This window comes from Ranitomeya imitator, chromosome 6 (assembly GCF_032444005.1).
Source record: "Ranitomeya imitator isolate aRanImi1 chromosome 6, aRanImi1.pri, whole genome shotgun sequence".
NCBI classification, from domain to species: Eukaryota; Metazoa; Chordata; class Amphibia; order Anura; family Dendrobatidae; genus Ranitomeya; species Ranitomeya imitator.
In genome coordinates this window covers 188,534,907-188,562,763 of record NC_091287.1, presented here as the reverse complement: position 1 = coordinate 188,562,763, position 27,857 = coordinate 188,534,907, and the positions used below count along the sequence as shown (strand labels likewise).

At 45.2% G+C, this 27,857-nt stretch overlaps 1 protein-coding gene and 1 long non-coding RNA gene across 3 annotated transcripts in view; one reads left to right on the top strand and one right to left on the bottom strand.

Moving 5' to 3' along the window:
* Positions 1-27,857, top strand: part of LOC138642306 (uncharacterized) — a 301,712-nt gene that overhangs the window by 141,056 nt on the left and 132,799 nt on the right. The window lies entirely within an intron of this gene.
* The window catches only part of C6H7orf57 (chromosome 6 C7orf57 homolog), a 175,483-nt gene continuing 149,972 nt past the window's right edge, over positions 2,347-27,857 (bottom strand). The window contains exon 8 of the mRNA XM_069730390.1: positions 2,347-3,054. Coding sequence (XP_069586491.1) covers positions 3,029-3,054 — 26 coding nt within the window. The 3' untranslated portion in view covers positions 2,347-3,028. The remainder of the gene's footprint in view (positions 3,055-27,857) is intronic.

Here is a 27,857-nt window from a genome sequence, read left to right as displayed (position 1 = left end):
TTTAATGCACCCCATGATCCTGTTTGCCTTGGCAGCTGCTGCCTGGCACTGGCTGCTCCAGGTAAGTTTATCATTAACTAGGATCCCCAAGTCCTTCTCCCTGTCCGATTTACCCAGTGGTTTCCCGTTCAGTGTGTAATGGTGATATTGATTCCTTCTTCCCATGTGTATAACCTTACATTTATCATTGTTAAACCTCATCTGCCACCTTTCAGCCCAAGTTTCCAACCTATCCAGATCCATCTGTAGCAGAATACTATCTTCTCTTGTATTAACTGCTTTACATAGTTTTGTATCATCTGCAAATATCGATATTTTACTGTGTAAACCTTCTACCAGATCATTAATGAATATGTTGAAGAGAACAGGTCCCAATACAGACCCCTGCGGTACCCCACTGGTCACAGCGACCCAGTTAGAGACTATACCATTTATAACCACCCTCTGCTTTCTATCACTAAGCCAGTTACTAACCCATTTACACACATTTTCCCCCAGGCCAAGCATTCTCATTTTGTGTACCAACCTCTTGTGCCGCACGGTATCAAACGCTTTGGAAAAATCGAGATATACCACGTCCAATGACTCACCGTGGTCCAGCCTATAGCTTACCTCTTCATAAAAACTGATTAGATTGGTTTGACAGGAGCGATTTCTCATAAACCCATGCTGATATAGAGTTAAACAGTTATTCTCATTGAGATAATCCAGAATAACATCCCTCAGAAACCCTTCAAATATTTTACCAACAACAGAGGTTAGACTTACTGGCCTATAATTTCCAGGTTCAGTTTTAGAGCCCTTTTTGAATATTGGCACCACATTTGCTATGCGCCAGTCCTGCGGAACAGACCCCATCGCTATAGAGTCCCTAAAAATAAGAAATAATGGTTTATCTATTACATTACTTAGTTCTCTTAGTACTCGTGGGTGTATGCCATCCGGACCCGGAGATTTATCTATTTTGATCTTATTTAGCCGGTTTCGCACCTCTTCTTGGGTTAGATTGGTGACCCTTAATATAGGGTTTTCATTGTTTCTTGGGATTTCACCTAGCATTTCATTTTCCACCGTGAATACCGTAGAGAAGAAGGTGTTTAATATGTTAGCTTTTTCCTCGTCATCTACAACCATTCTTTCCTCACTATTTTTTAAGGGGCCTACATTTTCAGTTTTTATTCTTTTACTATTGATATAGTTGAAGAACAGTTTGGGATTAGTTTTACTCTCCTTAGCAATGTGCTTCTCTGTTTCCTTTTTGGCAGCTTTAATTAGTTTTTTAGATAAAGTAATTTTCTCCCTATAGTTTTTTAGAGCTTCAATGGTGCCATCCTGCTTTAGTAGTGCAAATGCTTTCTTTGACTCCTGCTGGCTCTCCTTTGTGCTTGATCTCATTTCTCACTGTCCACAATATCCTTCGCTTCGTGTCCATTCTAAGGATACCGCCGCAAGGTAAAGCAGGCGCGGTTCCGTTTCGTTCTGTCCTTGTCGCTAAGTCTCTGCCAGGTTCCCACGCCTGACAGGGACTCCCCTGAAGTCTTCCCTGCAACACCCCCTGCTGTTGTGAATTCTGTGGTCAAGCTCCCTCCTGTGGTCATGAGTGGTACTTCGGCTGGTTCTGTCCTTGAGCTTCCTTTGGTGGATGTGAGTGGGGCTGCGGCTTCTGAGTTTCCTTCCTCAGGTGACGAGGTTAAGTCGTTAGGTGCTGCTCTATTTAACTCCACCTAGTTCTTTGTTCCTGGCCTCCAGTCAATGTTCCAGTATTGGTCTTGCTCTCTCCTGGATCGTTCTTGTGGCCTGTCTGCCCTGCATAAGCTAAGTTTTGCTGGTGTTACTTTTGTTTGCTATTTTTCCTGTCCAGCTTGCTATATTGGTTTTTCTTGCTTGCTGGAAGCTCTGAGACGCAGAGGGAGCACCTCCGTACCGTTAGTCGGTGCGGAGGGTCTTTTTGCGCCCTCTGCGTGGTTGTTTGTAGGTTTTTGTGTTGACCGCAAAGCTATCTTTCCTATCCTCGGTCTATTCAGTAAGTCGGGCCTCACTTTGCTAAAATCTATTTCATCTCTGTGTTTGTATTTTCATCTTTACGCACAGTCATTATATGTGGGGGGCTGCCTTTTCCTTTGGGGAATTTCTCTGAGGCAAGGTAGGCTTATTTTTCTATCTTCAGGGCTAGCTAGTTTCTCAGGCTGTGCCCGAGGCGCCTAGGTCTGGTCAGGAGCGCTCCACGGCTACCTCTAGTGTGGTATGATAGGATTAGGAATTGCGGTCAGCAGAGTTCCCATGTCTCAGAGCTCGTCCTATGTTAGAAGAGGTGTGGAAACCACATAAAACGACCAAACTGGAAACTCAATTCTATAAATAATTTTATTGAACATATAAAATATTGCACATAGAAAAAATCAGAACCAATGACCGCAGCGGCGCCAGCCGGAAGTGACGCAGGCGTCAGCCAGGAATCCGAGACTCCAAGCGGCAGCGGCGTCATACATGAGCGTCGCCATAACCATGGCGACAACTCAAGCATAGAGACGCCGCAAGTCGCCGAGAGTGACGGCACCAAGCGCGCATGCGTACAGGTGGCGCGGCAGCGGTGAATGGACCCGCAAAACAGTAGTAGTGAATACGGAAGCAATAAAAGAGTATAGATGTGTGAACATAGAGGGAAGGGGAGAAATGAAAAATTATAGGGATATAACAAAAGAACTAACATGGAGGGGAAACAAAAGGGAATGGATAAATATAACCCCATAATGTTACTATAACCCATAGAAAAATTATGGACCCTAAAACAGGGCACATAGCATAGTGCATCCATATAAACAAACAATCCCACCTCCCCGGAAGGACAACTAACAACAGGAACCCCCCCACAAGGAAAATGAAAAACACATTTAGTAGACATACACACATAATACCATATACATATAACAATAAATACAGAAGATATCCGTGTATTTATTAAAATAATACAATAAACCACAGGCGATAGACGAAAATGATGAAAAACTTGAATCCCAAGCGAGAACCATCAGACAATCCATAGCATAATTAAATCTAAAAAAGAAGAAATAAAAACAATGATTAAAAACAAGCACAAAAAAAACACCAAGATGCGGGTGTACCACACCACCCGTGCACTGCCAGGATCATAAAAATGGCGCATAACTTATTGTTTCGTTCAATCCATGAGGGTGGACAGTATTTAAAGTCCTCATCCACCGAGTCTCGAGTTGTGCCAACCGTTGGGAGATTCGGCCACCCCTAATATTCGGCTCCACCATATCGATACCTTTAACACGTAAGGCACTACCATTACACTGATGGTGAGATTTAAAATGCCTCGGTATCGTTTTCAGCGTATGAACATCCGTTACATGTGCTGCTGCCTCGATCCCCAGGACGTGTTCCCGTACTCTTGTTTTCAATTGTCAGGTTGTTAGCCCCACGTAAATCAATGGGCAGGGGCACACCGCATAGTATACAACGTTCTTTGATGTGCATGTTATACATTTAGTTATTTTAAAGCTTCTTTGTCCTGAGGAATCTACAAATGTATCATCTCTAGAGATGTTACTGCACGCCACACATCTACCACAGGCACGGCAGCCACCACTCGGTTTTTGTCGAGAACTGTTTAAGAATGTTCTCAATGGACTATGTGTATAGTGGCTGCATACCAAGTGGTCACGTATATTTTTGGCCCTACGGAAAGTGATGGACGGGCGATCAGGCATTAATTTAGCCAATGTCAAATCAGTTTTTAAAATGGGCCAAGCTTGTTCAAAGACACTCCGTATGGCATCTGCCCTAGAGTTGTAGTTTGTGACGAACCTGACAACCTCAGACCCGTCACTTGTAGCACCACTACCATAGAGCAGAACATTTCTATCACTGTGCTTAGCGCGCAGATACGCCCTTTTAATGGCACGGTTGCTGTATCCCCGTTCCTTAAATCGAGCCTTAAGGTCCCTAGCCTGGATCTCAAATTCGATATCAGTGGAGCATATCCGACGTATGCGTAGGAACTGTCCAATTGGAACAGCTCGTACCATGTGAGCTGGATGGGAGGAGGTTGCATGGAGAAGCATATTCGTTGACGTGGGCTTCCTGTAGATTGTAGTCTGAATTGTGTCCGTGCGATCCCTTATTAATGTTACATCAAGGAATTCAATACTAGATCTACTCGATGTTGCTGTCAATTTAATATTCCTTTCATTAACATTTAAGGCGGCCACAAACTCAAAAAAAGCCTCACTACTGCCCTGCCAGACAATAAGAATGTCGTCTATGTAGCGCGCCCATAAGAGGACGCGCTCTATAGACGACAGACCGTCTGACCGTAGGAGGTCCCTTTCCCACAGCCCCAGGAACAGATTAGCATAGGACGGCGCAAAGGCCGCCCCCATGGCTGTTCCCTGGAGCTGCAGGAAAAAGGACCCCCTAAACATAAAGAAATTGTGGGTCAGTGTGAATTCCAAAACTTCGAGAAAGAATGCCACAAATTCGGGGGACCATCTGGATGTAGAGAGGAAAAATTTAATGGCCGCCAAACCATCACTATGGCGGATGGAAGTATACAAGGACTCTACATCCATAGCCCCCATAATAGTATCCTCCCCCAGCTTAAGATCATCAACGTGGCGTAATAATTGGCTAGTGTCCTTCAGGAAAGAGGGAAGCTCCTCCACAATCGGTTGAAGGATCGAATCGATCCATTTATTAATTGATTCTAAATAACTCCTACAACCCGACACGATCGGGCGTCCGGGAGGTACAGACATATTTTTATGTGTCTTGGGGAGCAAATAGAAAGTCGCTATCGTGGGTTCTGGTACGACTAATGCAGTATTCAATTCCTTTGTAATAATTCCCTTCTCGGTAGCTCTATTAAGGATCTCCCTGAGTTGCGCGCAGAAGGCGGACAAGGGGTTATAAGTCAATTTCTTGTAACATGTGGAGTTTAATAATTGGCGCATGGCTTCCTGCTCGTACATTACCTTAGGCCACAGCACAATGTTACCCCCCTTGTCCGCCGGCTTTATCACAACATCAGGGAGATCTCTAAGCTGCTTAAGGCGTGATCTCTCATGTCTCGTTAGATTATCATTTTTTATGGATTGCGGGATCTTGCCCACTCCCTCACTCACCACCTTAACAAACGTATCTATAGCACTACAGCTAGATAGGGGAGGAAACTTCTTAGAACGTACACGAATTGTTGACGGAATCATACCTCCTTCCTCAATCACGTGCAACCTGGACAGCTGTTCCAAAATTCTTAGGGCTGACTGCTCACTTTCTGTAGGAAACAATTCATGAAGGTTATTGTCAAAAAAATGCCGCTTAAATATCAAGGACCGAGCAAAAAGATGCAAGTCCTTGATAACAGTGAAGCGATCAATACCTGCTGTTGGTGAAAACGACAGTCCCTTATACAGAAGTGAACAGTCAGCCCTAGAGAGAGGGTATTCGCTCAGGTTTATTACCTTATTATCGCCTTTTGTGGTCTCAAAGCTTTGTGGTTTGTATCTCTTATATGTATGATAGTTATGATTTCTTGCTCTGCCGTAGCTTGTTCCTGAGCGTGTAACGGCCGATGATACTGATATATCCGACTGGGAACTAACAGAAGATATGGAAGTGTTGGACCCACTACGTTGGATATGGTGTTGCTGTGTAAAGGATTTCCTCCATTGATACACATTTTGAGTCTGGTAATCTTTTGTGTCTCTATTCAGTTTTGAGGCCTGTGTCTCGCTGATCTTTTTCACAGTCGTCTCCACAACCTTATCCATCTGTATCTCGTAATCCTTTAATTGCTCATCAGAGCACTTACTCCGTAATTCGGATAGCGCCAGATCAATTTTTTTACCCAATTCATCAATAGTTTTAGTGTTAAGCCCAATGAGCAATTTCATCAGGGTAACTGAGCAGGAACCACAGGCCTCCTCCCATCCAGCCACAAACTCCAAATCATCCACTGGAAAGGTTGGCAACTCGGACTCGGAGGCCCCTAGGAATCATTTTCTTTAAGAGATATTTCTCTAGGAACATCTTGTTCCACCAGAGCCTAGTCCGTTTTAAAAATATATATATTTTTTTTTCATGGATTCAAAAATAATGTCGCCACTATGATCCTTGGCAGGCACACCACTCGCCCCATCATGTCCGAAAACCTGTTCAATTTGTCCCAGCCAGGACTTTTCCCTGGCTCTGAAATCCATAATACCCCAAAGCGTACCTGTGCAAAACACAGAAAAACAATATAATACAAGAATAAGGGTATTCAATAGCAACATCACTAAAACAGAGTCTATACTAATCTGTTGCTTCTATAGGGGATTTAAATTCAAACCAAGCCGTACAACAGCATATGAGAAGAGGTGTGGAAACCACATAAAACGACCAAAACTGGAAACTCACTTCCGGCTGGCGCCGCAGCGGTCATTGGTTCCCTGCTATTTAAACCCCGCCGTCCTGACCATTAGACACGCCCCCTGACGAAGGAGCTTGCGGGCTCCGAAACGCGCGTCGGGTGACCAGCGGACCGGACCCAGGGACACCGGAGTACTTTTCCCCCCCCTTTCTTGAGAGGTAATATATATATGGGCTGAGCGGCCGCTAGCCCATGGAGTTACATTTAGACTCTCATTATATTTTGTCAACCTTTACTATGGGGGGAACTAGTTAGGTTATGTGTATGGTGCACCTTTATTTTCTTCCCCACTTGGTTTTCCTAGGGATGTGTATGTGTCGTTGGGCTACAGGTACTCAGTGCATTTAACCCTGTGTGGTATACATTATAATTATTAGCACATTGTAGTGCCCACATTCTAGGACTGGGGTGTAGTATTATTTTATGCCCCATACCCTTAGGATTGATATCCATACTCTGGCGTCCTCTCCTCTATACGGCCATCTTTTATTATTAGGAGTCTGTGTCTCTCCGTCCGCTGACACAATCACACCTCTGTGCGGTGTCTCGCACCATGTGCAATATTTTATATGTTCAATAAAATTATTTATAGAATTGAGTTTCCAGTTTTGGTCGTTTTATGTGGTTTCCACACCTCTTCTCATATGCTGTTGTACGGCTTGGTTTGAATTTAAATCCCCTATAGAAGCAACAGATTAGTATAGACTCTGTTTTAGTGATGTTGCTATTGAATACCCTTATTCTTGTATTATCTCGTCCTATGTTAATAGTAACTATCAGGTCACTTTGTGTGCTCTTAACCACTAGGTCCATTGTGGTTCTGAATCACCAGTTCATAACAGTACTGGAGGCCTAAAGTACTAATGCTTCTCAATAGAGGGAAAAGAGAAGTTCTGAGACCATTTTTTTTCTTTGCACTGTGTTTTGTCTTTCTTTTCCCCTTTACATCAGGGTGGTTCAGAACACAGGTGTAGACATGGACATTCAAGGTCTGTCCTCTTTGATGGATAATCTTGCTATAAGTGTACAGAACATTCAAGATTTAGTGGTTCAGAATCCTATGTTAGAACCTAAAATTCCTATTCCTGAGTTGTTTTCTGGAGATAGAGCTAAGTTTCTGAATTTTAAACATAATTGTAAACTATTTCTGGCTTTGAAACCCCGCTCCTCTGGTGACCCAGTTCAACAAGTAAAGATCATTATTTCTTTATTACGTGGCGACCCTCAAGACTGGGCATTTTCCCTTGCGCCAGGAGATCCTGCATTATGTGATATTGATGCGTTTTTTCTGGCGCTCGGGTTGCTTTATGATGAACCTAATTCAGTGGATCAGGCAGAGAAAATCTTGCTGGCTCTGTGTCAGGGTCAGGATGAGGTAGAGATATATTGTCAGAAGTTTAGGAAGTGGTCTGTGCTCACTCAATGGAATGAATGTGCTCTGGCAGCAATTTTCAGAAATGGTCTCTCTGAAGCCCTTAAGGATGTCATGGTGGGATTTCCTATGCCTGCTGGTCTGAATGAGTCTATGTCTTTGGCCATTCAGATCGATCGACGCTTACGTGAGCGTAAAGCTGTGCACCATTTGGCGGTATTATCTGAGCATAAACCTGAGCCTATGCAATGTGATGGGACTTTGACCAGAGCTGAACGGCAAGAACACAGACGTCGGAATGGGCTGTGTTTTTACTGTGGTGATTCCACTCATGCTATCTCCGATTGTCCTAATCGCACTAAGCATTTCGCTAGGTCTGCCACTATTGGTATGGTACAGTCGAAATTTCTTTTGTCCGTTACTTTGATCTGCTCGTTGTCGTCCTATTCTGTCATGGCATTTGTGGATTCAGGCGCTGCCCTGAATTTGATGGACTTGGAGTTTGCTAGGCGCTGTGGGTTTTTCTTGGAGCCCTTGCAGCATCCTATTCCATTGAGAGGAATTGATGCTACGCCTTTGGCCAAGAATAAGCCTGAGTATTGGATCCAACTGACCATGTGCATGGCTCCTGCGCATCAGGAGGATATTCGCTTTTTGGTGTTGCAGAATCTGCATGATGTGGTCGTGTTGGGGTTGCCATGGCTACAAGTCCATAACCCAGTATTGAATTGGAAATCTATGTCTGTGTCCAGCTGGGGTTGTCAGGGGGTACATGGTGATGTTCCATTTCTGTCTTTTTCACCATCCACCCCTTCTGAGGTCCCAGAGTTCTTGTCAGATTACCGGGATGTATTTGATGAGCCCAAGTCCAGTGCCCTACCTCCGCATAGGGATTGCGATTGTGCTATCAATTTGATTCCTGGTAGTAAGTTTCCTAAAGGTCGACTGTTTAATTTGTCTGTACCTGAGCACGCCGCTATGCGGAGTTACGTAAAGGAATCCTTGGAGAAGGGTCATATTCACCCGTCGTCGTCGCCATTGGGAGCAGGGTTCTTTTTTGTGGCCAAGAAGGATGGTTCGCTGAGACCTTGTATTGATTACCGCCTTCTAAATAAAATCACAGTCAAATTTCAGTACCCCTTGCCGCTGCAGTCTGATTTGTTTGCTCGGATTAAGGGGGCTAGTTGGTTCACCAAGATAGATCTTCGTGGTGCGTATAATCTTGTGCGTATTAAAAAGGGCGATGAATGGAAAACAGCATTTAATACACCCGAGGGCCATTTTGAGTACCTGGTTATGCCATTCGGGCTTTCTAATGCTCCATCAGTATTTCAGTCCTTTATGCATGACATCTTCCGAGAGTACCTGGATAAATTCCTGATTGTATACTTGGATGATATTTTGGTCTTCTCGGATGATTGGGAGTCTCACGTGAAGCAGGTTAGAATGGTGTTCCAGGTCCTGCGTGCGAATTCTTTGTTTGTGAAGGGGTCAAAGTGTCTCTTTGGTGTTCAGAAGGTTTCATTTTTGGGTTTCATTTTTTCCCCTTCTACTATCGAGATGGACCCTGTTAAAGTTCGGGCCATTTATGATTGGACTCAGCCGACATCTCTGAAGAGTCTGCAAAAGTTCCTGGGCTTTGCTAATTTTTATCGTCGCTTCATCAATAATTTTTCTAGTATTGCTAAAACCGTTGACTGATTTAACCAAGAAGGGTGCTGATGTGGTCAATTGGTCTTCTGCTGCTGTGGAAGCTTTTCCGGAGTTGAAGCGTCGTTTTTCTTCTGCCCCTGTGTTGTGCCAGCCAGATGTTTCGCTCCCGTTCCAGGTCGAGGTTGATGCTTCTGAGATTGGAGCAGGGGCTGTTTTGTCGCAAAGAAGTTCTGATGGCTCGGTGATGAAACTATGTGCCTTCTTTTCCAGGAAATTTTCGCCTGCTGAGTGTAATTATGATGTTGGCAATCGAGAGTTGCTGGCCATGAAGTGGGCATTCGAGGAGTGGCGTCATTGGCTTGAAGGAGCTAAGCATCGCGTGGTGGTCTTGACTGATCACAAGAACTTGACTTATCTCGAGTCTGCCAAACGGTTGAATCCTAGACAGGCTCGTTGGTCGCTGTTTTTCTCCCGTTTTGACTTTGTGGTTTCGTACCTTCCGGGCTCTAAAAATGTGAAGGCGGATGCCCTGTCTAGGAGTTTTGTGCCCGACTCTCCGGGTTTGCCTGAGCCGGCGGGTATTCTCAAGGAGGGGGTGATTTTGTCTGCCATCTCCCCTGATTTGCGGCGGGTGCTGCAAAAATTTCAGGCTAATAGACCTGACCGTTGCCCAACGGAGAAACTGTTTGTCCCTGATAAATGGACGAGTAGAGTTATCTCTGAGGTTCATTGTTCGGTGTTGGCTGGTCATCCTGGAATCTTTGACCAGAGATTTGGTGGCTAGATCCTTTTGGTGGCCGTCTCTGTCGCGGGATGTGCGTTCGTTTGTGCAGTCCTGTGGGATTTGTGCTCGGGCTAAGCCCTGCTGTTCTCGTGCCAGTGGGTTGCTTTTACCCTTGCCGGTCCCGAAGAGGCCCTGGACACATATCTCTATGGATTTTATTTCGGATCTCCCCATCTCTCAAAAGATGTCGGTCATTTGGGTGGTTTGTGATCGCTTCTCTAAGATGGTCCATTTGGTACCCTTGTCTAAATTGCCCTCCTCCTCTGATTTGGTGCCATTGTTTTTCCAGCATGTGGTTCGTTTACATGGCATTCCGGAGAACATCGTTTCTGACAGAAGTTCCCAGTTTGTTTCGAGGTTTTGGCGAGCCTTTTGTGCTAGGATGGGCATTGATTTGTCTTTTTCCTCGGATTTCCATCCTCAGACAAATGGCCAAACTGAACGAACCAATCAGACCTTGGAAACATATCTGAGATGTTTTGTTTCTGCTGATCAGGATGATTGGGTGTCCTTTTTGCCTTTGGCTGAGTTCGCCCTTAATAATCGGGCCAGCTCGGCTACTTTGGTTTCGCCGTTTTTCTGCAATTCTGGTTTCCATCCTCGTTTCTCTTCAGGGCAGGTTGAGTCTTCGGACTGTCCTGGTGTGGATACTGTGGTGGATAGGTTGCAGCAGATTTGGACTCATGTAGTGGACAATTTGACATTGTCCCAGAAGGCTCAACGTTTCGCTAACCGCAGGAGCTGTGTGGGTCCCCGACTTCGTGTTGGGGATTTGGTTTGGTTGTCGTCTCGTTATATTCCTATGAAAGTTTCCTCTCCTAAGTTTAAGCCTCGTTTCATTGGTCCGTATGGGATTTCTGAGGTTCTTAATCCTGTGTCTTTTCGTTTGACCCTTCCAGCTTCTTTTTCCATCCATAATGTATTCCATAGGTCATTGTTGCGGAGATACGTGGCACCTGTGGTTCCATCCGTTGATCCTCCTGCCCCGGTTTTGGTTGAGGGGGAGTTGGAGTATATAGTGGAGAAGATTTTGGATTCTCGTATTTCGAGACGGAAACTCCAGTACCTGGTTAAGTGGAAGGGTTATGGTCAGGAAGATAATTCCTGGGTCTTTGCCTCTGATGTTCATGCTGCCGATCTGGTTCGTGCCTTTCATTTGGCTCATCCTAGTCGGTCTGGGGGCTCTGGTGAGGGTTCGGTGACCCCTCCTCAAGGGGGGGGTACTGTTGTGAATTCTGTGGTCAAGCTCCCTCCTGTGGTCATGAGTGGTACTTCGGCTGGTTCTGTCCTTGAGCTTCCTTTGCTGGATGTGAGTGGGGATGCGGCTTCTGAGTTTCCTTCCTCAGGTGACGAGGTTAAGTCGTTAGGTGCTGCTCTATTTAACTCCACCTAGTTCTTTGTTCCTGGCCTCCAGTCAATGTTCCAGTATTGGTCTTGCTCTCTCCTGGATCGTTCTTGTGGCCTGTCTGCCCTGCATAAGCTAAGTTTTGCTGGTGTTACTTTTGTTTGCTATTTTTCCTGTCCAGCTTGCTATATTGGTTTTTCTTGCTTGCTGGAAGCTCTGAGACGCAGAGGGAGCACCTCCGTACCGTTAGTCGGTGCGGAGGGTCTTTTTGCGCCCTCTGCGTGGTTGTTTGTAGGTTTTTGTGTTGACCGCAAAGCTATCTTTCCTATCCTCGGTCTATTCAGTAAGTCGGGCCTCACTTTGCTAAAATCTATTTAATCTCTGTGTTTGTATTTTCATCTTTACTCACAGTCATTATATGTGGGGGGCTGCCTTTTCCTTTGGGGAATTTCTCTGAGGCAAGGTAGGCTTATTTTTCTATCTTCAGGGCTAGCTAGTTTCTCAGGCTGTGCCCGAGGCGCCTAGGTCTGGTCAGGAGCGCTCCACGGCTACCTCTAGTGTGGTATGATAGGATTAGGGATTGCGGTCAGCAGAGTTCCCACGTCTCAGAGCTCGTCCTATGTTAATAGTAACTATCAGGTCACTTTGTGTGCTCTTAACCACTAGGTCCATTATGGTTCTGAATCACCAGTTCATAACACCCTGCCACGGGATGTTGCCTGGGCTAAACCCAGTCAGCTTCTGTTCTAACTTCCTATGCAACCCCCAGTTTTACCGTTGTGAGGAGTGGCCTAATAAATAAAACCTTTTGCTCCCCCTAGTGGCCGGAGTATGAAGTGTAATGTGTGCTGGTGATACCTGGTCAGATGAACTCCTTTAGTGCCATCAGATGTACCATCACTCCCCTTAGTGGCAGAGCGACGTTACTTCAACGACCAGGTCTCTGGGGCGCTGCACATACATGTGGCAAGATGTGCACTGGTTGGCATTAACAATAGTGGAGCACCTATTCTAATGGGGATTGCACCAGACAGAACCGTTAAATAAAAAAACAAACAAAAATAACCCAAATGCAAAGTATTAATAAAATACAGACAGCAATTCAGTAATTCCTCCCTTGGAAACTCCCTGAATCCAAAGTCACTGAATCACAAGTCACACTTACGTCATTCACACTTACGCTCAGGTCACACTCAGCTCGTTCACACTCGCTAAGCTGAAGATTTAAAGATTTTTTTTCTTTTTCCCCTCAGCTGCAATCCACCTTGCTGTTCAATGCACTTCCAAAAAGCATCAAGAAACTGAAATTCTTATCCATTCTTCCTTGGCAAACAGCTCGAGCTCAGTGAGGTTTGATGGAGATTGTTTGTGAACAGCAGTTTTCAGCTCTTTCCACAGGATTCTCGATTGGATTGAGGTCTGGACTTTGACTTAGCCATTCTAACTCCTGGATGCATTTATTTGTGAACAATTCCATTGTAGATGTTGCTTTGTGTTTAGGATCATTGTTTTGTTGGAAGACAAATCTCTGTCCCAGTCTCACGTCTTTTGCAGACTCCAACAGGTTTTCTTCAAGAATGGTCCTGTAATTGGCTCCATCCATCTTCCCATCAATTTTAACCATCTTCCCTGTACCTGCTGAAGAAAAGCAGGCCTAATCCATGATGCTGCCACCACCATGTTTGGCAGTGGGGATGGTGTGCTCAGGGTGATGAGCTGTGTTGCCTTTACGCCAAACATATTGTTTGGCATTGTTGCCAAAATGTTTAATTTTGGTTTCATCTGACCAGAGCACCTTATTCCACATGTTTGATGTGTCTCCCAGGTGGCTTATTGCAAACTTTAAATTACACTTTTTATGGATATCTTTGAGAAATGGCTTTCTTCTTGCCACTCTTCCATAAAGACCAGAATTGTGCAGTGTACGACTGATTGTTGTCCTATGTACAGACTGTCCCACCTCAGCTGTAGATCTCTGCAGTTCATCCATTGTGATCATGGGCCTCTTGGCTGCATCCCTGATCAGTCTTCTCCTTGTTTGAGATGAAAGTTTAGAGGGACTGCCGGATCTTGGTAGATTTGCAGTGGTATGATATTTCTTCCATTTCAATATGATCGCTTGCACAGTGCTCTTTGGGATGTTTAAATTTTTGAAAATCATTTTGTATCCAAATCCGGCTTTAAACTTCTCCACAACAGTATCATGGACCTGCCTGTTGTGTTCCTTGGTCTTCATCATGCTCTCTGTGTTTCAAACAGAACCCTGAGACAATCACAGTGCAGGTGCATTTATACGGAGACTTAATTTCACACAGGTGGATTATATTTATTATCATTAGGCATATAGGACAACATTGGATAATTCAGAGATCCACAATGAACTTCTGGAGTGAGTTTGCTGCAAAGAAAGCAAAGAGGCCGAATAATATTGCACGCCCCACTTTTCAGTTTTTATAGTTCCCCAAAAATTTAAAATGACTAATAAATTTCGGTCAACTTAACAATTGTGTTCCACTTGTTGTTGATTCTTCACCAAAAAATTTACATTTGGTATCTTTGTGTTTTAAGCATGATATGTGGGAAAAGGTTGAAAAGTTCCAAGGGGCCAAATACTTTTGCAAGGAACTGTATGTATGTATCTATCTATTTATCTATCTATCTCATTCCATCTGTCTGTCTATCTATCTATCTATCTATCTATCTATCTGTGTGTATAATGGAGTGTTGGTGGACAAATGTTAAAGAGGAGGTTGGACCATCTGGCTTTTTTCCCAGGAGAGGTGACAAAAAAGGACAGGGACCCAATTATGAAGGACGCCTTGACAGGGCAATTGAGCTCACATACATTGGCCAATTTAAGTGGGAAGTACCTTCCTTTTTTCATTGGAATTGTTGCAGATAAATATTTTGTGTACATTATATAGCGCTTTTTTCTTATTTTCTATGGCAGTAATGCAGTTTCAATATTCTAGAGCAGTGTTTCCAAAACTCCAGTCCTCACGGACCCCAACCGGTCATGTTTTCAGGATTTCCTTAGTATTGCACAGGTGATGAAAGTATCAGGAGTTCTCTCAGTTGTGCAGCACTATGGAAATCCTGAAAACATGACATGTTGGGGGTCCGTGAGGACTGGAGTTTGGGAAATACTGTTCTAGAGTAATCATTCTTGGTAAAATAATGGTGCAACCTTTATCGTTTTTCAACTTGTAGGTCTTTTTGGTTGGTGCCTGTTCACACTAGCTTGGATGTGCTGGTCTTGTTCTTTCTTTGAGGAAAATAGAAATACATAAATCTACAGAGTTTGCGTCAGAAGACCTGTGGCTAGTTTATGTATCCATAAAAACACTGATGTCACGGGTGTACCACAACAGAGAGGAGCCAGAAGGCCACAGCCTCTTATTGCTCCTACTCCTGTGTTGAAAAGAAGCACTTCACCTTCTTTATAAACTGTGTAAATTTCTTTTGGCAGTACAGGGGATATTCGGCCATGTTGGGAGCTCTTGGAGCTAGGGCTCTCAGCTGAACACTGTTAGCCACTCCTATCTCCTATATAATCTGGGTCCTAACTGACGCACATCGTCAGGGATAGCTTCTGCTGCATGGCTGGCAGGATAGTAGTTGGTGGTTATATGAGAAAACGTTTGGTAGGTTTATCTGTGACTGTTGCTTGGTTTAGTAAGTGTGATAGTTCCCTTTCCTTCTCCTACTTTGGTTTTACCCCATCCTCCACTCCCAAGTGCATTCATCTGTTCTATGTGAGTGAATATTTGCATGCTTGCCTATTTTCCGTTTCCCCTGTTAGTGTTATGTTGTTTGTCTGGTTGTGTACTATGGTGCACAACTACTCCCCTCTTTCCTGGGTTGAGAAAGGATACAGACGGAGGGTGGATTCAGGAGATAACGCAAGCTATGTGGCCCCGACTAGGGTTGAGCGAAACGGATCGGTCATTTTCATAAATCGGCGACTTTTAGGCAAAGTCGGGTTTCATGAAACCCGAACCGATCTTACAGTGGGATTGGCCATGCGGTACACGATCAGAACGCCAAAGTCGCGTTTCATATGACGCTGTCACCGCCGTTTTTCATCCAATGAAGGAGGACGCAGAGTGTGGGCAGCGTGATGACATAGGTCTCGGTCCCCACCATCTTTGAGAAGGGCATGGCAGTGATTGGCTTGCTGTCTGTGGCGTCACAGGGGGTATAAAGGGGCGTGCACGCCGACCGCCATCTTACTTCTGCCGATCTGAGCATAGGGAGAGGTGTTGCTGCAGTTAGTCAGAAGCAGGGACAGAGTTAGGGAGGAAATATAAACCCCCAAACCGCTTGTGCTGGAGCGATTTTCACTGTCCCACACCACCTTTTTGTGCAGGGACAGTGGAGGTCGTATTTTAGTGCAGCAGCTGTATAGCTGTGTGCACGGTGCTGTGCAAACCAACTGCTTTTTTAAAGCAAAATTCCTGTTGCTCCTTTCTGCACAGTTACCTATCTTGTTTATTTGTCCACATATTTGTGTTAAGCAGTGCGTTTTATTGCTGCCATACTTGTCCTGAGCTCATTGTAGGGAGCTTGTTATTTTTATTATTTATTTATTTTTTTAAAATAATAATTCCAGCCACTTTCTGGCACGTTCATAGTGTTGTGTTATACCACTGGGCCAGAGTTGTGGTTCTGTGTCTCCCCCCCCCCCCAAAAAAAGGGAGATTAAAATTCGCACACAGTGTATATTCTGCTGTACTGGTAGTGTGTTATATATATCAGGCAGCCACTTTCTGCCACGTTCATAGTGTTGTGTTATACCACTGGGCCAGAGTTGTGGTTCTGTGTCTCCCCCCCAAAAAAAGGGAGATTAAAATTCGCACACAGTGTATATTCTGCTGTACTGCTAGTGTGTCATATATATCAGGCAGACACTTTCTGCCACGTTCATAGTGTTGTGTTATACCACTGGGCCAGAGTTGTGGTTCTGTGTCTCCCCCCCAAAAAAAAGGGAGATTAAAATTCGCACAGTGTATATTCTGCTGTACTGCTAGTGTGTCATATATATCAGGCAGCCACTTTCTGCCACGTTCATAGTGTTGTGTTATACCACTGGGCCAGAGTTGTGGTTCTGTGTCTCCTCCCCAAAAAAAGGGAAATTAAAATTCGCACACAGTGTATATTCTGTTGTACTGCTAGTGTGTCATATATATCAGGCAGCCAGTTTCTGCCACGTTCATAGTTTACTGTTATACCACTGGGCCAGAGTTGTGGTTCTGTGTCTCCACCCCCAAAAAAGGGAGATTAAAATTCGCACACAGTGTATATTCTGCTGTACTGCTAGTGTGTCGTATATATCAGGCAGCCACTTTCTGCCACATTCATAGTTTACTGTTATACCACTGGGCCAGAGTTGTGCTTCTGTGTCTCCCCCCAAAAAAAAGGGAGATTAAAATTCACACACAGTGTACATTCTGCTGTACTGCTAGTGTGTCGTATATATCAGGCAGCCACTTTCTGCCACGTTCATAGTTTACTGTTATACCACTGGGCCAGAGTTGTGCTTCTGTGTCTCCCCCCCCAAAAAAGGGAGATTAAAATTCGCACAGAGTGTACATTCTGCTGTACTGCTAGTGTGTCGTATATATCAGGCAGCCACTTTCTGCCACGTTCATAGTTTACTGTTATACCACTGGGCCAGAGTTGTGCTTCTGTGTCTCCCCCCCAAAAAAAGGGAGATTAAAAGTCGCACACAGTGTATATTCTGCTGTACTGCTAGTGTGTCATATATATCAGGCAGCCACTTTCTGCCACGTTCATAGTGTTGTGTTATACCACTGGGCCAGAGTTGTGGTTCTGTGTCTCCCCCCCAAAAAAAGGGAAATTAAAATTCGCACACAGTGTATATTCTGCTGTACTTCTAGTGTGTCGTATATATCAGGCAGCCAGTTTCTGCCACGTTCATAGTTTACTGTTATACCACTGGGCCAGAGTTGTGGTTCTGTGTCTCCACCCCCAAAAAAGGGAGATTAAAATTCGCACACAGTGTATGTTCTGCTGTACTGCTAGTGTGTCGTATATATCAGGCAGCCACTTTCTGCCACGTTCATAGTTTACTGTTATACCACTGGGCCAGAGTTGTGCTTCTGTGTCTCCCCCCCAAAAAAAGGGAGATTAAAATTCTCACACAGTGTATATTCTGCTGTACTGCTAGTGTGTCATATATATCAGGCAGCCACTTTCTGCCACGTTCATAGTTTACTGTTACACCACTGGGCCAGAGTTGTGCTTCTGTGTCTCCCCCCCAAAAAAAGGGAGATTAAAATTCGCACACAGTGTATATTCTGCTGTACTGCTATTATGTCATATATATCAGGCAGCCACTTTCTGCCACGTTCATAGTTTACTGTTATACCACTGGGCCAGAGTTGTGCTTGTGTCTCCCCCCCAAAAAAAGGGAGATTAAAATTCGCACACAGTGTATATTCTGCTGTACTGCTAGTGTGTCATATATATCAGGCAGCCACTTTCTGCCACGTTCATAGTTTACTGTTACACCACTGGGCCAGAGTTGTGCTTCTGTGTCTCCCCCCAAAAAAAAGGGAGATTAAAATTCGCACACAGTGTATATTCTGCTGTACTGCTATTATGTCATATATATCAGGCAGCCACTTTCTGCCACGTTCATAGTTTACTGTTATACCACTGGGCCAGAGTTGTGCTTGTGTCTCCCCCCCCAAAAAAGGGAGATTAAAATTCGCACACAGTGTATATTCTGCTGTACTGCTAGTGTGCCGTATAGATCAGGCAGCCACTTTCTGGCACGTTCACAGTTTACTGTTATACCACTGGGCCAGAGTTGTGGTTCTGTGTCTTCCCCCCAAAAATGGGAGATTAAAATTCGCACACAGTGTATATTCTGCTGTACTGCTAGTGTGTCATATATATCAGGCAGCCACTTTCTGCCACGTTCATAGTGTTGTGTTATACCACTGGGCCAGAGTTGTGGTTCTGTGTCTCCCCCCCAAAAAAAGGGAAATTAAAATTCGCACACAGTGTATATTCTGCTGTACTTCTAGTGTGTCGTATATATCAGGCAGCCAGTTTCTGCCACGTTCATAGTTTACTGTTATACCACTGGGCCAGAGTTGTGGTTCTGTGTCTCCACCCCCAAAAAAGGGAGATTAAAATTCGCACACAGTGTATATTCTGCTGTACTGCTATTGTGTCGTATATATCAGGCAGCCACTTTCTGGCACGTTCATAGTTTACCGTTATACCACTTGGCCTAAGTTGTGCTTCTGTGTCTCCCCCCCCAAAAAAAGGGAGATTAAAATTCGCACACAGTGTACATTCTGCTGTACTGCTAGTGTGTCGTATATATCAGGCAGCCACTTTCTGCCACATTCATAGTTTACTGTTATACCACTGGGCCAGAGTTGTGCTTCTGTGTCTCCCCCCCAAAAAAGGGACATTAAAATTCGCACACAGTGTATATTCTGCTGTACTGCTAGTGTGCCGTATAGATCAGGCAGCCACTTTCTGGCACGTTCACAGTTTACTGTTATACCACTGGGCCAGAGTTGTGGTTCTGTGTCTTCCCCCCAAAAATGGGAGATTAAAATTTGCACACAGTGTATATTCTGCTGTACTGCTAGTGTGTCATATATATCAGGCAGACACTTTCTGCCACGTTCATAGTGTTGTGTTACACCACTGGGCCAGAGTTGTGCTTCTGTGTCTCCCCCCCAAAAAAAGGGAGATTAAAATTCGCACACAGTGTATATTCTGCTGTACTGCTAGTGTGTCGTATCTATCAGGCAGCCACTTTCTGCCACGTTCATAGTTTACTGTTATACCACTGGGCAAGAGTTGTGCTTCTGTGTCTCCCCCCCAAAAAAAGGGAGATTAAAATTCGCACACAGTGTATATTCTGCTGTACTGCTAGTGTGTCATATATATCAGGCAGCCACTTTCTGCCACATTCATAGTGTTGTGTTATACCACTGGGCCAGAGTTGTGGTTCTGTGTTTCCCCCCCAAAAAAAGGGAGATTTAAATTCGCACACAGTGTATATTCTGCTGTACTGCTAGTGTGTCATATATATCAGGCAGCCAGTTTCTGCCACGTTCATAGTTTACTGTTATACCACTGGGCCAGAGTTGTGGTTCTGTGTCTCCCCCCCCAAAAAAAGGGAGATTAAAATTTGCACACAGTGTATATTCTGCTGTACTGCTATTGTGTCGTATATATCAGGCAGCCACTTTCTGGCACGTTCATGGTTTACTGTTATACCACAGGGCCAGAGTTGTGGTTCTGTGTCTCCCCCCAAAAAATGAGGAAGTCTGGTGGAAGAGGCCGTGCGCGGGGGTTATCAGCTGGTACTGATGGTGGTGCTGCATCTGGTGGTAATGGCAAAAGCACAGTAGCACCTAAGGCTGGAGGTGTTGAGCCTGCGTCATCGTCTGGCTACACAAGGCCTCGAAGGCTCCCTTACCTGGGAGTAGGAAAACAGCTTTTAAAGCCGGAGCAGCAGGAAAAAGTTTTGGCTTTCCTTGCTGACTCAGCCTCTAGCTCTTTGGCCTCCTCTTCCCAAAGTTCAAAATGTCCCAGCAGCCAGTCGTCAGTGGATGCTCCCGGTCAGGAACAAGACGTTTCTTTGTGTCCTTCTCCCAAACCAAAAGTGAAGGCGACACAACAGGTTACTTCTTGGAGCTCTTTACACATACCGTGCCTGGGTTAGAAAGGAAAATTGTACCCTGCCCATTACAAGAAGAATCGGACATGGAGTGCACTGATGCACAGCCACAGCTAGATTATGATGCTGTTCCATCGAGTCAGATCACTACATTGCCCTCGCAGTTTGCTGAGCCAGAATCTGACCCTGATGAGACTATGGTGCCCTGTCCCGAACGCGGGACACTGAGGAAGGTGCACATGACATTGAGGAGGAGGAGGTGATAGATGACCCAGTTGTTGACCCAGATTGGCAGACATTGGGGGAAGAGGGTGGCACTGCCACTAGCTCAGAAGCGGAGGAGGGTTATCCACAGCAGCACCAATGTACATCGCAACAGCTGTCATCTGGCAGGCGCGTATCAGGCAAAAAACGTTTGACAAAACCAGTTTTAGGACAGCGTGGCCATCCTGTGAAAGTTGCACAGCGTGCAATGCCTGAAAAGGAATTCCATAGTAGGAAGAGTGCAGTGTGGCATTTTTTTACCAAGATCCCAATGATCAGTCAAAAGTGATCTGTAAAAAATGCTCAAAGAACTTTAGCAGAGGGAAGATTCTTAACAATTTAAATACAACGTGCATGCATAGACATTTAAACAGCATGCACTTGCAAGCCTGGACGAACTACCTAACGTCCCGTACCGTTGGTGCACCAGGTCTGAATGAAGGTAGTCAGCACTGCAACATTGCTTCCCTCACTGTAAGCCCACTGGTTAGGACACCAGCAGCAAATGTGGAGGGATCGTTGCTAGGCCAAAGCAGTCAGGGAGTCAGAAGGTTATTGGTAGGAAGCTATATGTAGGCCAACATCACCAACTCACTCTCAGTCTGCCATGTCCACAACCACCACCACCGCTAGTTCCACTATAGGCAGCTCTCCAGTCCAGCTCACCCTAGAAGAGACTCTTGTTAGGAAATGAAAGTACTCATCCTGTCATCTGCGTACAAAGGGTTTGAACTCCCACATTGCCAGACTTATCTCGTTAGAGATGATGCCCTACGCTATGACCTACCCAGTCGCCACTTCTTTGCGAGAAAAGCCATCCCAGCCCTCCACCAGCATGTCAAAGACCGCATTGTCCATGCACTGAGGCAGTCTGTCAGTGGGAAGGTGCACCTCACAACAGATGCATGGACCAGTAGGCATGGCCAGGGACGTTACGTGTCCATCACGGCGCACTGGGTTAATGTCGTGGATGCAGGGTCCACAGGGGATAGCAATAGTGGGACAGTTCTGCCTAGCCCACGATCTAGGAAACAGTTGGCTGTAGACGTTCGCCACCCCACCTCCTCCTCCTCCTCCAGAAGCGAAAGCTCATCCACAGAGTGCTGTCACACGACCACTCCATCCGCATCTGCCAGTGTTGCACACGAGGTGTCCCATTACGGAACAGCTAGTGGGAAGCGTCAGCAGGCCGTGTTTGAAATGAAGTGTTTGGGCGACAACAGACACACCGCGGAAGTTCTGGCCAAGTTTTTGCAGCAAGAAACTTAGTCATGGCTGGGCAGTGTACATCTTGAGGCAGGCAAGGTAGTCAGTGATAATGGAAGGAATTTTATGGCTGCCATAGCCTTTTTACAACTCAAACACATACCTTGCCTGGCTCACACTTTGAACCTGGTGATGCAGTGCTTTCTTAAAAATTATCCAGAGTTACCAGCCCTGCTCCTGAAGGTGCGAAGACTTTGCTCGCACATCCGCCGGTCGCCCGTACACTCCATCCGTATGCTGAACCATCAGCGATCGCTCAATCTTCCACAGCACCGCCTAATTATCGACGTTGCAACAAGGTGGAACTCCACATTGCACATGGTTCAGAGGCTGTGTGAACAGAGGTGTGCTGTCATATATTTGTGGGAGGATACGCATACACGGGCAGGCAGTTGGATGGCAGACATGGAGTTGTCTGGTGTGCAGTGGTCCAAGCTACAAGACCTCTGTCAAGTCCTTCAGTGTTTCGAGGAATGCACACGGCTGGCAAGTGCAGACGACGCCATCATAAGCATGAGCATCCCACTTATGCGTCTGCTGATGCAAAGTTTGACGCACATCAAGGAGCTGGCGTCTGCAGCCGAGGAGGAGGGAATCCTTGATGATAGTCAGCCATTGTCTGGTCAGGGAACTGTCCAGGACGAGGTGGCGGTCGAAGAGGATGAGGAGGATGATGGGGATGACTATGTATGGGAGGAGGATGCTTCTCAGGGGCCACTTGAAACTGGTGGCGTTGCAAGGTCAGGTACAGGTTTCTTGCGGAACACTTGTGATGTGGATTTCCAAGAAAGTGCTCCTCAACCCAGCAGGACCAGTGAATTGACACCAGGAACATTGGCCCACATGGCTGAGTATGCCTTGCGTATTCTAAAAAGGGACCCCCGCATTGTCAAAATGATGACCGATGACGATTACTGGTTGGCCTGCCTCCTGGATCCACGCTATAAAGCGAAAATGCAAAACATCATGCCACATGAGAACCTTGAGCAAATATTGGCTACCAAACAAGCAACTCTTGTAGACCGTTTGGTTCAGGCATTCCCAGCACACAGAGGCTGTGATGGTCCTCACACTTGCCGTAGGGGGCAACATGGCAGAGGTGCTAGAGGTGCAGAAATCCGAAGTGGCGTTGGACAGAGGGCTTTTCTGACAAGGTTGTGGAGTGATTTTTCAATTACCGCTGACACAACAGGGACTGCTGCATCTATTCAAAGTGACAGGAGACAGCATTTTGTCCACTATGGTTACAAACTATTTTTCATCCCTTATTGATGTTCTCCCTCACAGGTCATTCCCCTTTGATTACTGGGCATCTAAACTAGACACCTTGCCCGAATTGGCAGAATATGCATTACAGCAGCTCGCTTGCCCTGCTGCCACTGTGCTTTCAGAAAGAGTCTTTAGTGCTGCTGGTTCAATACTGACCGAAAAAAGCACACGTCTGGCTACCCAAAATGTAGATGATCTAACCTTCATTAAAATGAACCAATCATGGATTGCCAATTCTTTTTCCCCACCTTCCCCTGCTGACACGTAGCTTGGGTGATAAATGACTCGCTTTTGCCCTCCTCTTACTGACTTTGCCAATTCCTCCATTTGCAGCTGCTGAATGTCCACCATAGGCCATTTTTATACCTCCCTAAATGGGCTGACTCCCCCCACAGGACCATGGTCACCACTTGGCGCAAGCACCCGTGCAAGTGCCGTTTGCCTGGACAGGTGGGTGCGCCCACTCTACCTCTACTAAACAAAGCTGAGTTTCAATCTACAGGCTTTCGGCCTCTATCAACAATATGAAACTGCATTTGGCCTGGTTCTTGGTTTGGGCCTAGTGACGTCTGCTGCTGCCTCTTGGTTTCCTCAAAGAAACAAAGCTGAGTTTCAATCTACAGGCTTTCGGCCTCTATCAACAATATGAAACTGCATTTGGCCTGGTTCTTGGTTTGGGCCTAGTGACGTCTGCTGCTGCCTCTTGGTTTCCTCAAAGAAACAAAGCTGAGTTTCAATCTACAGGCTTTCGGCCTCTATCAACAATATGAAACTGCATTTGGCCTGGTTCTTGGTTTGGGCCTAGTGATGTCTGCTGCTGCCTCTTGGTTCCCTCAAAGAAACAAAGCTGAGTTTCAATCTACAGGCTTTCGGCCTCTATCAACAATATGAAACTGCATTTGGCCTGGTTCTTGGTTTGGGCCTAGTGACGTCTGCTGCTGCCTCTTGGTTTCCTCAAAGAAACAAAGCTGGGTTTCAATCTACAGGCTTTCGGCATCTATCAACAATATGAAACTGCATTTGGCCTGGTTCTTGGTTTGGGCCTAGTGACGTCTGCTGCTGCCTCTTGATTTCCTCAAAGAAACAAAGCTGAGTTTCAATCTACAGGCTTTCGGCCTGTATTTAGAATATTGAAACTGTATTTGCCCTACTAGTTTGGTTGGGCCCTACTAACCGTGTCTGCTGCTGCTTGTTGTTGTCCTCCACTGAACAAAGCAATGCTGCCTGTTTACTCCTGTTACCAATTTTTTTCTGCTTTTAGCCTCCTTTTTTATTTTGGGCCTATATCTGTGTTTCCTCCTCATCCTGCCTATTACCCAGCCACTGCTTGATGGGTCTGCTGGTACATTGACCCAGACCACTACATTCCCCTTGCACTCTACACAGCCAGAATCTGACCCTGCTGAAAGTCAGGTCCCCCTTCCCGCATACTATACCACCTTACACGGGGACAAAGAAGAAGGTGCATATGAAAGTGCAGGTTCCTTCATCAGGTGGGGGGGGGGGGGGGGCATACTCGTTGGCGACGTCACTGTCACAGGGCCCGTCATAGTACGCAGAAGTGTCACTGCCGGTGGGAGGCACCCCCGCCGTCAAACACAACGCCGTACTTTGAGGGGTCCTGTGTCAGTGCCAATGCGAACGAGTGGGCCCCTCTGCTTGCTCTGGATCACAGCACTTGCAAAGTTGAAATACTTACCTCTCCCTGCTCCACCGCCGTGACGTATTCCACATTTCCTGGGCCCAAGAAAAAATTGAGCCAGCCATCCCCCCCCCCCCCAACTTTAATCAAATGACCACCAATTTTCAAATACCTAACTATTATAAGGTTAATTAAGATTGACAAGCTTAAGTTTTTGACATTAAACTGGGCTCTGTAGGTGTTTTTCTGTCCTCCACTCACTGCCGACTTTTATTCCCCATTGACTTGCATTGGGTTTCATGTTTCAGTTGGCCCCCTAACTAGGGTTGAGCGAAACGGGTCGTTCATTTTCAAAAGTCGCCGACTTTTGGCAAAGTCGGGTTTCATGAAACCCGATCCGACCCCTGTGCGGGGTCGGCCATGCGGTACGCGACTTTCGCGCCAAAGTCGCGTTTCAATGACGCGAAAAGCGCCATTTCTCAGCCAATGAAGGTAAACGCAGAGTGTGGGCAGCGTGATGACATAGGTCCTGGTCCCCACCATCTTAGAGAAGGGCATTGCAGTGATTGGCTTGCTGTCTGCGGCGTCACAGGGGCTATAAAGGGGCGTTCCCGCCGACCGCCATGTTACTGCTGCTGATCTGAGCTTAGGGAGAGGTTGCTGCCGCTTCGTCAGAAGCAGGGATAGCGTTAGGCAGGGTCCATTAACCACCAAACCGCTTGTGCTGTAGCGATTTCCACTGCCCAACACCACCTTCGGTGTGCAGGGACAGTGGAAGCTACATTTTTTTTTTTTTTCCCCTCAGCGCTGTAGCTCATTGGGCTGCCCTAGAAGGCTCCCTAATAGCTGCATTGCTGTGTGTACGCCGCTGTGCAAACCAACTGCTTTTTTCAAAGCACAAATCCTCTTGTTCCTTCCTTTCTGCACAGCTATCTTTTTTGTTTGTACACACTTTTTATTTAATTTGTGCATCAGTCCACTCCTTATTGCTGCCTGCCATACCTGGCTGAGATTACTGCAGGGAGATAGTAATTGAAGGACACTCCCTGTTTTTTTTTTTTGTGGAAGATTAAGATTGACATTTCTGCTAGAGTGCCATCCCTGTGTGTGCCATCTCTCACTCAGTGGGCCATAGAAAGCCTATTTATTTTTTTGCTTGATTTGGGTTATAAAATCTACCTGAAAAAATCACTACATCAATCAGTGGGAGAAAAATATTGGCCTCAGGGCTTGTGTGCCACTCTTGACTCCTGTGTGTGCCATCTCTCAGTCAGTGGGCCATAGAAAGCCTATTTATTTTTTTGCTTGATTTTGGTTCTAAAATCTACCTGAAAAAATCACTACATCAATCAATGGGAGAAAAATATTGGCCTCAGGGCTTGTGTGCCACTCCTGACTCCTGTGTGCATCATCACTCACTCAGTGGGCCATAGAAAGCCCATTTTTTTTTTTTTTTTTGCTTTATTTGGGTTCTAAATTCTACCTGAAAAAATCAATCAGTGGGAGATTAATATTGGCCTCTGGGCTTGTGTGCCAGTCCTGAGCGTGCCATCTCTCTCACAAATAGTGGGCCATAGAAAGCCTATTTATTTTTTTGCTTGATTTGGGTTCTAAAATCTACCTGAAAAAATCACTACATCAATCAATGGGAGAAAAATATTGGCCTCAGGGCTTGTGTGCCACTCCTGACTCCTGTGTGCATCATCACTCACTCAGTGGGCCATAGAAAGCCCATTTTTTTTTTTTTTTGCTTTATTTGGGTTCTAAATTCTACCTGAAAAAATCAATAAATCAATCAGTGGGAGATTAATATTGGCCTTTGGGCTTGTGTGCCAGTCCTAAGCGTGCCATCTCTCTCTCTCAGATAGTGGGCCATAGAAAGCCTATTTATTATTTTTTTTATTGGGTTTATAAATTTTCCCTGGAACAAAAAAAAAAAAAGTGGGAGATTAATATTGGCCTCTGGGCTTGTGTGCCAGTCCTGAGCGTGCCATCTCTTTCACAAATAGTGGGCCATAGAAAGCCTATTTATTTTATTTTTTTTGTTTTTATAAATTCTCCCTGAAAAAAAAAAGGGAGATTAATATTGGCCTTTGGGCTTGTGTGCCAGTCCTAAGCGTGCCATCTCTCTCTCTCTCTCTCAGATAGTGGGCCATAGAAAGCCTATTTATTATTTTTTTTATTGGGTTTATAAATTTTCCCTGGAACAAAAAAAAAAAAGTGGGAGATAAATATTGGCCCCTGGGCTTGTGTGCCACTCCTGACTCCTGTGTGCGTCATCTCTCACTCAGTGGGCCATAGAAAGCCTTTTTTTGTTTTATGTGTTTTCTAAATTCTCCCTGAAAAAATCATTTTATTTTATTTGGTTTCTAAAGTCTTCCTGAAAAAATCATTTTATTCTATTATTTTTTTTTCCTAAAGTCTCCCTGAAAAAAACAAAAAAAACAAATCAGTGGGAGATTAATATTGCCCTTTCTGCTTGTGTGCCAGTCTTGACTCCTGGGTGTGCCATCTCTCTCTCTCTCTCCAATTGTGGGCCATAGAAAGCCTATTATTTTTTTAGCTTGATTTGGGTTCCAAAATCTACCTGAAAAAATCACTACATCAATCAGTGGGAGATAAATATTGGCCTCTGGGCTTGTGTGCCACTCCTGACTCCTGTGTGCGTCATCTCTCACTCAGTGGGCCATAGAAAGCCTTTTTTTGTTTTATTTGTTTTCTAAATTCTCCCTGAAAAAATCATTTTATTTTATTTGGTTTCTAAATTCTTCCTGAAAAAATCATTTTATTCTATTATTTTTTTTTCCTAAAGTCTCCCTGAAAAAAAAAAAATCAGTGGGAGATTAATATTGCCCTTTCTCCTTGTGTGCCAGTCTTGACTCCTGGGTGTGCAATCTCTCTCTCTCTTTCCAATTGTGGGCCATAGAAAGCCTATTATTTTTTTAGCTTGATTTGGGTTCCAAAATCTACCTGAAAAAATCACTACATCAATCAGTGGGAGATAAATATTGGCCTCTGGGCTTGTGTGCCACTCCTGACTCCTGTGTGCGTCATCTCTCACTCAGTGGGCCATAGAAAGCCTTTTTTTGTTTTATGTGTTTTCTAAATTCTCCCTGAAAAAATCATTTTATTTTATTTGGTTTCTAAATTCT